The sequence below is a fragment of the Trachurus trachurus genome (genome assembly GCF_905171665.1).
Source record: "Trachurus trachurus genome assembly, chromosome: 21".
Lineage (NCBI taxonomy): Eukaryota > Metazoa > Chordata > Actinopteri > Carangiformes > Carangidae > Trachurus > Trachurus trachurus.
Window position 1 is genome coordinate 8,259,492 of NC_139899.1, and position 12,977 is coordinate 8,272,468.

The 12,977-nt window shown below is 39.2% G+C and overlaps 1 protein-coding gene across 1 annotated transcript in view; it reads left to right on the top strand.

Annotated features, from left to right (window-relative positions):
- Window positions 1-12,977, top strand: part of thsd7ba (thrombospondin, type I, domain containing 7Ba) — a gene marked incomplete at its 5' end in the record, with an annotated part of 133,920 nt that overhangs the window by 69,912 nt on the left and 51,031 nt on the right. Inside the window, one exon of the mRNA XM_083996343.1 lies at window positions 7,242-7,426. Within this exon, the coding sequence (XP_083852469.1) occupies window positions 7,242-7,426 (185 nt within the window). The remainder of the gene's footprint in view (window positions 1-7,241; window positions 7,427-12,977) is intronic.

Here is a 12,977-nt window from a genome sequence, read left to right on the forward strand (position 1 = left end):
TTGCACAATAAAGTTTGTAAAACGATTAACTGTTGTGCCCCTCCAATGGACTATTTTGATGAAATGATGAATACTGTATGTGCTTCATGGCTCGAGATCCCCGGGTCGTAAAGTCTGAGAGTTGTGTGATTTATAGTCCTCAAATTAAAAATGAAAATACCCACACTAACTGAGCACAGTCCATTAATAATGTAACAAAGAAAGACCAACGCCATATACAGAATTAATCCGCAGTCCAATTTACTCACGACAAGTAAACAGAGTTTTAAATAAAGCTGCAATAATGATGCATGAGAATGAATCTTTTTAAAACATAATGGGTAATTAATATTTTATGAGTGGATCACATTTTTACATAGTTTTTTGTTTCTTTATGGGGAGTATTGATTGTATGAATATACATACAGTACGTATACAGAGAGTATTTTTGTCAATACTATAGACAACAAGATTTACCTATATATTGTACAGTTGCAATATACATTATAATAATGTAATATTGATATACTGGTACAGTTTGTTCTTTTAAAGCTTGTCTGAAAAATGTATTTGAATATTTTTATGACATACTGGATGACATTACTGTTTGTAACATTATGGGGTTTTTATGTTTTATATTCCATATTTTAACCCAGAGGTTAATTCTTTCCTTTACTGCTGACATTTTAATGCTGCCGCTCTCTGATTTTTATCAGCCTTTTGCCAATTTATGACTGTTAGACAATAAAATGACAGCCCATTTTTGAAACTTCTTTTTTTTATTTCTGTCTGTGAAACTGTAATGTGAGACGACTGTCACTCGACACAGCTGTGCATGGTCTGATTCCAGATTTATTTTATTCACAATGGGGGAATATTTTCCTCTGTAATTATACAGATAACTCTGCTGTGTTGTTGATGAATGCCTGCAGTATAGTCCAACATTGCAGTATGATCTGCACTGTGATTCAATCAAACACTGTTGGAAACATATCTTAAGAATTGCATCATGTCCCTGTGATCACCGTCGCGTCCGATTATCGACGGTGCTCCGTGCTTGTGCTAATGGGTTGTGTGTTTGTGTGTTTGTTGTGAAGAATTGTGCTTCACTGAGCGGAGTCGTGAAAATGACTGCCACTGGCCCAAATCGTTAAAAAGCCAGAGTGTTAATTGGATCATTTCAGATTCGTTTAGAGGAGAGTAAATGTCCCAATAAATCCCAGAAACTGGCTGTTCTATCTAGTTTACTGATGGGATTCCTGTGAAGTTTTCAGTGGCTTTCTGTGCTGCCTCGAGAACTTTTTTTTCATTTCTTGCTCTCAGTGTTCCTGACTTTTACTTGGCCGTATAATTATGAGTGACATTTCTCAATTGAATTTCTGTGACTTTTTGGTGAGGATGGGTGAAGTGTCTGTAGTGTTCTCGGGTTAAGAGCAAGCCTCATTGACCTTTAGCGCTTCCTATTTGAATATGATTAGAAAATGGCTAAGTTAAATACCTGTGACATTTGAAAAACTGAAGTACGAGTTTAGAATTTGCAGTGGATAGAAACACATTATATAAATGTAGATTTTAACTGACAAAGACTTTATCCAGAGTTAGAGATAAGGACACATAAATGGCACCTTAGGGCATAATTAGGACACAGTATTGGGAATGGTGCCATATATTGTAAAGAGCCTAGGAATATCTCAGCTTATTGGCAGACAGTTACAGCATAGGATTCACAATTATCTTTATTCAAGGACATGTTGCATTTCATACAGCTCTCCTCCTCTATATGCAGTCACCCATCAACACTTAGTAGCCATTAGTACACTCTACAATCTGAATCGCATAATAGCACCAATGAGTCTATACAAAGATGAAGCCTTACTTTCTTGTCGTTGTATTCATGTACTTGCTTTTGTACAGTTAGTATACAGTTTTCACTGTCTGCATGCAAAGCCCACACAGTGTTTTTTTTTTTGACACTTTCATATTCAGCCTCAACATAGGAAGCTACAGCATAGCGTCAACTTTATGTGATAGTGCTGATATGATGTGATTATGTCATCAACAGGTTTCTCTGTCTCTTTTTTGCTGGGAACACGATAAAAATAGGACAGAGGCCGAATCTCTAGATCACAGTGATGCAGCAGTCGGTGTGTTCATTCTCATTTGTTAACATGGGCGCCCACATGAAAATCATCCTGTCCCACGGCTGCCACGCTCACACCGTGCATCTAGTGTGTCCCCGACCTTACACTTTATTCATTCTGTTTTTATTTCATTTTTTTCTTTTCAGTTTGAAATGTATACATCCTCAACATAGAGCTCAGTCACCAACACAAAATTCATCATTGTTAGCTGCTATATATCAGTATTCACTGTAGAGGCTGTAGCCACAGTCTGTGGGAAGGGCATGTAAGATGGTATCTACTTCAAATATTTCCCTTCATTGAGAAACTGAATACAAACAAGCAGATTGTGCAGCATTATCATGTCAGACATGTTTCTGTGCAAAATAATACTATGTTGCCTGCCTCACTACAATGTCCTTTAGTATCATCTCGTAGTAAGATTTAACTCAAAATTCAAATTGTAGCCTTATTTTAACGCCTTGAGTAAATATTGTATACAGTTTTGGCACTGCATTTGAAGAAAATCTGCTTTTTGTATTTGATCCACATTTCTTTTTTTTTTCTTTTTTTATATATATTTTTGGGGCTTTTTCACCTTTAATGGACAGGAGAGTTGAGAGAGACAGGAAATGGGAGGCAGAGAGGGGGGGAATGACACGCAGGATAAGACCGCTCGGCGCAGGATTCGAACCGGGGTCGCCTGCAGTGAGGACTATAGCATCAACACATGGGGCGGGTGCTCTACCAACCGGGCTAAGCACCTTCCCCAATCCACATTTCTAGGTCTACTGGCAATAACTTGTCACAGAGAAAGCAGTTTGTCAATTTCTTATTAAACTTGTTTAGGTGTGGCAACAGTTAAGGCTAATAGAAAATAAACCCTCAGAGTAATAGACATAATCACTGCACAAGCTGCAGGAAATGGCAAGGAAGACAAGGAAATGAAGAGTGATGGTCTTTAACAGACACTCATCACAAACCAACCTGTTGCAGTTCATTAATAAACCATTAGGTAATGATAAAATAATCATTAACTAACCATGCAGCATATGTGAGAATAATTAATTATCTCACATAGTAATCTTTAATATAATTTAATCTGTTTTGTTCTGAAGATGTAAACAAATGTCTAATAAATACTCATTATAATACAAAATAATAGTACTAATGCACAAAACCCTTATCTTATCTTATCAACTGTGTAAACTATCAACACTAAAGAGCAAACATGGTGTCATGGTGTTCAGTGTAGCGCCGTGCTTTGGGGTGTAATTATGTTTTTCTGTCTTGTGGTCACAAACAGCAAATGTAAGTGTTTCCCATCTGACTGCTCTGACATTTGCTGTGGTAATAAGCAGCACCTCAGTGTTACAACTCAAGCAAGCTGATTTCACAAGTTACCAGAATCACAGTTCTGTAATGTTTTCAACTCACTTTTGCCTCATTTTTTTTGTCTCGCTTAATGCATCTGTTCCCACTGATTGTGTTTGTATCCATGTGTTTTGTGTGTATTTCATAAAATGATCTATGTATGAGAGGCTGTAAAGGCTCTCCAATCATAAAGTGGGTGTTGTGTGAATTTTAATCAACCTTGAGCAGAGTGTATTGTTTCAGCCTTGATTTAAATTATTCCTGGCTTTTGTTTTTAATATCATCACTGACATTGTTTTTGAACTACCACTGACTGAGAGGTAAAATCATGAACTCATTGTCGATACTCTTGTATTCCGGTCAGTTGCTGTTTTTGGGGACAATTACAAGAGTTTTGATTGAAAACTAAAGTTTTAATCAAAACATTGTGTAACTCTGAGAAACTTTTAGATGCTTAGTGATGATTAAAACATCCAAATAGCAGTCACAGAATGGTTCAAATAGCAACCCGGGATTTCCACTCCAGTAAAACCAGTAGTCAGATTGCTGGATGCATTGTGATCCCTCAGGCTCACAGGCCTGTAGGTTAGAGTCATAGCCAAGGTTCAGAAACAAGCAACCAATTGGGCTTGTGGTTTACAAAGCCAATATGCCCTTGGCTTGAGTAAATACTTCCTCCCATCTCAATGTGTGCGTGGCCCCAGTCTGTGTCTGTCAGACATTAGTATTCATTCAACATCCAGCCCTGCGTCCAACAGAGCGTAGAATGAGGTGAGGCTTGTGATACGTTTACTGACCTGACATGGCAGGGGTCACGAACAAGAGGAATTAAATGAGAGAAGATATGAGAAGATGAGTTGCTTGTTCTACTTAGTGAAACAGTTCCTTTTTGGCAACCTTGCCAAAAAAGGAACTGTTTCACTAAGTAGAACAAGCAACTCTGGAAAACATGTGAAGATGCAGCTGATTATCTTGGAGTTAGGGACGAGCTAATGGATTTCACACTAACTACAACACGCTGTGTCTTAATTTAGCCAACTTGTGGCTCACAACCAGCTGGATGTGCTACAGTGTATCCCTCCCTGAGAAGGGTTGGAGCTGTTCTGAAAATTTATTCAATAGAAAATGAGTCATGCTGATGATCATTTGCTGCAGGAAAAATATGATTTAATGGCCATGGCCAAGCCACATTACTCTTCACAAGGCACCCATAGAAGAACACTATACAAATAACATGACTGAACCAAGGGAAGTAGTTAAAAGCTGGTGTTAGAAATAATGATATAAAATGTAACAAGCTCTTGGCTGGACTCATAGAAGACAACAACAGAGAGAAAACCTAATAGTTGATTTAGATTGTTTTAATTATGCCCTTTTATCTCAAAATCCTACAACATTAACCCAGAAAAAATAAAAATAAACCTGGTGTGTGACAAGCCTCTTCAAAGCTTGTATATTTGAGCTGAGCTTCAATGTTCACCTTTCTAAGTAACAGTATAATTAAAGATGATCCCTGTCAGTGGCAGAGATACTGTGGCAAAAATTGTTAGTATTCGTGAGACGAGATGATGTGAAAGACCACACAAATGGGCTTGGGCAACCAGGGACTAGGATAATTATGTTAAAAATGAATGGCTCCCAGTTCAGAATCAGAATGTCAGTATTTGCCGTGCCTCCGCCTTTGCTCATAAAAGACATCGGCGGTGACAGAATGGGGTTGTCACCGGTGGAGTCGGTCGGGTAAGAGAGAAGACCATTCAAAGTAAATGGACAGAACTAAATGCCAACAGGGACATATAATTATTCCCACAGTGTTGCTAATTGGTCTAATACTGTGGCAGCTGTTACCAGTCAGTTGTTTCTCAGACAGGTCTGTTAAAAGGAAAATACAATTCATAATCATCATAATATTATCAGTTTTTAATCTAAACATACACATTGTGCATTGAAAGATCTGCCTTTTTTTCTCCACTGTGATTCACAATAGCTGTGATTGTCAACGTTACATAAAGGCGCATTAATAAAAGCTATCATCTCCCTTTTGTAGAGGTCATGTATGTAAATCACCATCCCACACATTCTCAGCGTGTAGAAACCCAGCAGTTTTTTGTCAGAGGGCAAAATTTAAAAGTCAAATAGAGATCGATACACTGGATTAAAGGCATGTTTGTAGATCAGTGAATCCTGAAAAGATGTTGAGGCATTGAAAGGATTTGAAGTTGTCTTCACTGGTAACAATGCTTTACTTATACCCCAGCAGTGCATGTCTTTGAGAGAACAATGCATTTGGCCGTTGTTCTGTCCTGTGTGGTGTTGGTGTGTGTCTGTTTGTTCTTGTGCCTTCTGTCCAGTGCTGCCCCTCTGATCAGTGGCACCTGACAGAGCGACTGAAGAGGGACAGTGTCCTCTCACCTGCTTGTTTCTTTGTTTCTTCCTTTTATGTAATTAACTCGGAGAACATTTTTTGTGGGTCATCACTTACGTTTCCATCCATTTTTAGAGTTTTAGAAATTATGGAAATTACTGCGTACAGTTGTCACCATTTACACCCTTCAAATATGATCTTGAATTGTGTTTTTCTTCTGTGCTGTGGGAGAAGTGTAACAGCAACTATGGAAATGTCCTTCTTTCACCGCAGGTTCCCTCTGTTGAGTAAATGATGAGATTTTGGAGCACCTTACTGTATATATTAGCATACTAATGAGAGTTTCTGTGACACCTGTACAATGTGCTTTTTCATTTGTGCGTCTTACTTTTGTTATTTGTGTAGCTGTGTATAAAGTATATGACATTGAGCAATACATAAACTTTCTGTTTTGTAATGTAACAACCAAACTGTTTATCAAGGTTAACCTATTTGGCTCAGTCTGATCTTGCTTCGGAAAAATAACTAATAATGTATATTATAAAGCTAAATGTGCAAGTTTTTTACACAAAGGATTTACATTTCCAACTCAGAATGAATATTTGATTCCAACATAATTTGTGAATCAATGGATTTTCTTATTGCAGATTAGCCTCTTTATTATGTATTGCGTTGGCGTGCATGGCCACTTGTTTGTGTGGAAGACTAACATTTTTCTTTTCCTATCTTTTCTGAAAAAGAGTGGCCTCCCTCCTGTCGCAGTTTTCATTTTGCTCTCAGACATATGAAAAAAAAAGAACTTGCTCATGGGTATTTTCCAAAGTTATCAAAGCAGCCATTCTGGACTGAAAGTCTGCTCTCAGTTAATTGAGTCCTACATCAGACCAGGTACCCCATCTGGTCTTACTGTGTGTTCTAAATAATTATTCCTAGCACACATAATCACATATTGCAGCTACAACACTGGGTTGTGATGTTTCTATTCCTCTTTAATCAGATACCAACACTTTGATTCGATTGTGTACACATCATTCTGTCAAAAGTGTTCAGCTTTCATTTTGATCTGTTATCATGAGTGTCTTTTTTTTATTCACTAAATCTTGGTAATCTAAAGAAGCCTGATAAAGGTGTTGTGCTTGAAGGTTGAATTAGCATTTCAATAGATGTTAACATGAAAGCTTCACAGGGATGTTCTTTATAATTTATGCTGTGACTGGACTGTAGAACTATGTCTGAACACATTCACCCAGACATAAAGCTGAGTATGACAGTGACCTTACATCAGACTTATTGTAAAAAAGTCTTTAGTGACAGTAAGTGAATTTTAACTCGGCGGGATGTGATTTGTGCATTGTCTGTATAAATGAAGTGACATTCTTGCCTCTTGTGTTTGCAGGAGTCAGCTGTGTTGGTGAGAGCGGTGAGTCAGCCAATATGACGGAGTGCCTGCGATGGGCTGGCCCCTTGCCCCCTCAGATTAGAGAGTGCCGAGTGGCTTGCAAGGATGATTGCACTCTAACTGCATGGTCCAAGTTCTCCGAATGCGCTGGATGTGGCACTTCCAGAAGTCGCAGGCGCTCACTCACAGGTAGAGGCTCTGCTTTTATTTGCACAAACATCACTCAAGAGAACAGTTCGGTCTCTGGATTCATCTCCTCATGGACATTTGAATGCATAAGAATAAGCTGTGAACATTGCCATGTGAAGTCCATTGCAGACTGTCCTATCACTATGCCATCTGTTCTGGGAGTGCTGTCCCTGATCTGTTAGCATAAACCCCCCCAGACAAGCTAAACCCAGACAGATAAACCTGGTGAGATAGCTCTGGTGGCCTGTGGGAAGACTTAGGGCAATGGTTTTTGGTCCCCACTCAAAATGTATTTGGTTAATTCACTTTCCACTTATTAAACAAACACATGCAGCTCTGGAGGCTCAGGTTTTCAGTCCCATTTACAAAGTGTTAACAAATAAATGAGCCAGCTACACAAAAAAAAAAAAAGATTGGATAATTTAAGTTTTAGAAAAGTAACAGTTTTCAGAGAAAGGCAAAATGAGGAGAATCACAATTAAACAAAAGAGTTCACATAAAACATTTAAAATGATTAAGAAAGCCCTGAGGGTCCCCCACAGCAAAGCACTCATATAATCTTAAAGTATACACTATAACTGGAGACATGAAGTAGCTGCCTTGTGCATTTAAAAAAACTTTCTTCATTTTCAGGATTGAATGTGATTACAGCATTTTCCTTATGTGCCCAATAGGTTTCTGCGCTTTTAAAACCATAATTACTCCTTGTTGTAACTCTGTTACTGTTACTGTGACTCTCTACTGTCCCTGTAGTCTTATGTCAGGTCTGAATTAGGTCTCTTGCTGTGTGTAATCTGTTATTTCAGTGCAGATGGTAAAATCTGAATTACATGCTGTCGTTGCGGACCAGGCTGAATACTATTTGTCTTCATGAATATTTGATCCGATGCCAGAGGGGCTGTAGTAAACATACCCTGTCTCTGTCTGTAATGCTCTTAGAATCCAACACATGAAATCAGCCTCAGCTCTGTGGTGGGTTTCTTTGAGAGGAGTGTGTGAGCTCATGTTCGGTGGGTTGTAATGGTCATAATAAGTCACTGCTTCAACTCTTTCAACACTTGGTTAAATTTATCTGTCAGGTAACGGACCCTCTGTGGGTTTTAAGCTTTTGCATGTGGTTGGGTTGAAGACGCTGGCAGCTTACCAGCGCCTCTGTTTAGATAATACAGCTTTGCTGAAAAGCCTCCTTGAGTTCAGTACACTCTGTCTCAACTGAGTTTAAAAGGCCCAGAAGGCTGTTCAACAGAACACTTTAGAGCATATGTTTTGAATTTCCTAGATGTGGTAAAAATCTCCATTCCTACAGACTTAAAGGGATATGCCAACATTTTTTTTCGTGTCTTGCCTCACTCCCGAGTCCATGACAAGCTGATAGACACCATCCTTTCGACTGTGCGTGCAGTAACAAAGGAGATAGAGCCCGTATCGCCCGTATCGCCCGTAATTAGCTTAAATCAAACGCTGGAAGTGTATCGGTAGTGTTAGCTGATTTCATTTTAGCTCTAAACTCTGTAAATATATCACTTTATCGACATTTCAAACATTTTTAGGCGAGAAAGTAGCCGTTTAGATCAGCAGTGTGTCGTTAATTTGTCTAAATACCAGCTGTTTACAATTTTGTTCAGACAAATTCGGCGCTACTCAAGCTAGTCGTTGTGACCAACGCACTTCCGGTTATTTTCACAAAATAAAACACCCGTTGCCCTTTACATACAGAAAACCATGACGATAGAATTTGTGCTTTTACTTTGAAATAGGAAGCTAACCTACCCTCGATGTAGCTAGCTTGAACCAAAATAAACCGTCTTTGCTTGAACCCTCCGTTTTGACCGATCTCGTCCCGTTACCGGCATTTGACCGCTCAAGATGCCTTACCGGAGAGTTTTGTCTGCTCTGAGACGAAGATTGGCCCGCCGGTTTCCGTTGAGTTGCTGAAGAGTTTCTCTCATGACTTTAGATGGAGGCAGGCTAACACTACCTATACACTTCCAGCGTTTGAGCTAAGCTAATTACGGGCGATACGGGTTCTCCCTTGTTACTGCACGCACAGTCGAAAGGATGGTGTCTATCTGCTTGTCATGGACTCGGGAGTGAGGCAAGACACGTAAAAAAAAAAATTTGGCGTATCCCTTTAAGTCAGTGGTGAGTATTGTAAATGTTATGAACACAAGAGACTTGCCACTCATGAACCGAGTCCACAGCACAATGCAACATAATTGTCTAGTTTGCCCATCACGACAGGTGTTCAATGCATGCTGTGTGTGTATAATTGTTCTGTTGTCATAATTAACAAACTCCTCCATATACCATGCAAATTGGAGGCTTCAGTGGAGAAAGCGAGCAAGCCACACTCTGCCCCAGCTCCTACACCCACACACACACATATCATTGTACTTTTCAGGTTTGATGTTACACTTGATTGCTTGGCTCAGTGAAGAGTCTGACTGTTCTGTGTGTTTGACTGGTTTTCCTGCTGCTGCCAAGGCATCAGCTCCAGCATATATGTGACATCCTTCATGCCAGCATGGGTGGTTCACTAGTTAGCGCTGTCACTTTAAAGCAAGAATGTTCTGGAGTCCACAGGACACAGGCTGCTGCTTTCACCTGAGGAATTTACACATTCATCCCATGCAGGTTTCCTCCCGGTGCTGGGATTCCCTCCCACTGTCTTAACACATGCAGATTAGGTGAACTGCTGATTCTGATGATACTGGAGCGCTCCACACAACCCACAGCCCCCCAGTCTTCTATGTCTTCCCTTTAGCTATCACTATTTTCTCTCACTAACGTGCAGACACTTTATGTTGGAGGCTGACGAAAACCTAGACACTAATAGAAAGCAGTTTGCTGGCCATTCTCGTAACAAATACATTTGACCCCATCTCCACCTTGAAAAGTGTATGCAGCCAAGGAAATTGATTGGTATTGCCCCGTAATAGAGTGGTCATAGGTGCATATTGCTATCCCAGCAGGCATTCAAAATGGCATGCTGGGATAGCAACATCTCCTAAACCCCTAAAACTTGCGGCTACCCTACATTTCAGGAAGTGTTGTACACTGGATGGACAGACTTTTCAGCCACAATTACAATCACGGCTTTTAATAGATGAAAATGATGCCTGGCAGATGACTTGCATCTTTATTCCTGCAGGGAACATCATTTGTAAACTTTAACTGATTAACATGATGATATGAACATGTCAAACAAATAAATGACACTATTGAGATTGAAAGCCTCCCTTTAATATCAGCAAAACATAAATTAAGATCTCATTTTCAACAGAAAATGTTGGTTCCTGTTACAATTACCATGTCATCCCTTGTCATCAACTGGAAACCAAGGATGCCAGTCATCGTAGTTTGATTGTAATTATATTGATGTCTAAACACTAATAATGTGATGATATATTGATGTTTAAATGATGCACATTTACGCAGATGCAGCTGCAATGTGAATCTGTCTCCTGTCAGAATAAAGTGCGATATGACTTGGATGGTGAAAAATGTTCAGAAGGTAGCAGGATGAATGTTTTTTTCCTTTGCTCTATTGGCAACTATTGAGTCGTTACTAATTTCTTTCTCAGGCCACATGTTGAGCGGTGTACTGCTATTCAAACATTAAGTTCTGTGAATTATTTCTACCACAGATCAGAGAGCAGAGTTTGTGTGTATCCGTAAGAGCTTAACTGCAGATAAATGGTTTAGCTACACTATCCGGCTTTGTTACTGAGCCATTCAAAATTGCTCAGATTCTCTTCTTTGTCAGTGTAAGCCTTTAAGTACCTCATGTGTGTCATTGTAGCCTGGCCCTTTTTTTTTAATACAAATGCGATAGTTTTTAGGGTCAGTTCTCTGTCTCAAACAGAATTTGTTTTATTTTATTACATGGTTTTCTCTTTACTCCCCTTTACTTGCTTTATTTCTCTTATTATATTGTAATGCTAATGCTATTTATTTATATTTTATTTCCTTTTTTTACATTATAACCGAAGATGAATACTGTAGATTCAAATCAACTCCAGAGACATCACCTCAAACTTCCATGAAAGGTGTGGAAAAACTTAAAATGACTGAGCACAGAGACTAGCACGATGCTGAGAGTGAGGTGAGAGGAGTTCTATAGGATTTATTATACACCTATCTCACAGCACATGGATTCAGTGTCAGGCATTATATTACAGGAGAGGAGGATTACAATACAATAGAGAGACTTGTTCTTTTATGACACGACGACTGTCAACGGGGCTACTCACTTGTAACAATATTGTGAGCTGGAGGTATTGTAATTTTCTAAATTAGAGAATACATTTACCAGTACTAAGCATAATCATGGAGATTATGCCGGGTAAGCAATAATGGCACATGTTGCATTGGCTGAATGTTTTTAGTTATGTAACTTTCCATAGATGTTTTCAGTTGTCCTTGAAAACTCCTCCAAGTCAACCAGTCAGCTACTAATCATCTAGTCTTAACGTTTCTTGTGCATCTTATCACCAACCGTTAAAACATCAAACAGATGAAAAATGAGCATCAGCAGCGCTTGTAGAAGATTCACTGTGTTTATTTTATCATTTTGTAAATTGAGATGAGGCCAGGGTGTGGTCAGTCATCCAGTCAAGGGGAGCAAAGGCTCACTTTGACATTTCACAGAGAGCGAGATTAATTATCTATTATTTTATATATTGATCTTTGTCAAGGTAATTCATCCATGGCCTTGCTGTTCCACAATGAAGCTAAAGCTCATATTCTCAGTAACAGTCACATTTGCAAATGCCTTTCAGTATGTTTGACAGTGTTGCAGAGACAAACACAACAGCATAATGTTGTGCTGCTAATGGGGCACCAGTACAACAAATAGTATATGGAGATCATTTTGTGTTCATTTAAGAGAGATCAGTTCAAGCAAGTTGGATATTGCAGTGATGTCTTCAGGCCTATGCGGTGCTGTTGCCAGTAATGTAGTTGTCAAAGTAAAGTGATGCTGCACTTGCAGTCTTCAATCAACCACCAGCAGTGGTGTAGATTGAACAGATTGTTGGTGAATTGCAGTGCAACAGCAGTGAGTTCACACTCTGTGAGGAATGTTTGCAATCAGACCCACTTCGGAAACAGATGGGCTGCTCACTTGGCACACAGGAGGCCGAGGGCACCCGGGATCCATGAAACAAATAGGGGTGCACAAGTACATGGCAGGATTAGCAGAACTGCAAAGATTTCACCAGGCTTCTCATGTGTGTTTGTTTGTGTGTGTTATTCTCTCTCCGTCTGGCGCAGGTCAAGGAATTCTTAACTTACATTTTACAGTACAGAAACAAGGTGTTTACTTTAATTATGACAATTACACAGTAATTTACTTATTCTCTGTGGATTGCGGTTCATTAAAGCCACACTCACGCGTTTTCTTCTTTTCAGAGTGTTGATTGCTTCATTTCTCTTTGGACCACCATGATTTGTTTTAACCAAACAACAAGAAAATAACTCAATCTCAAAAGCGGTACTGTATGAACATATAATCAATATAGAATCTGCTGTTTCTTGTATAAATTACATC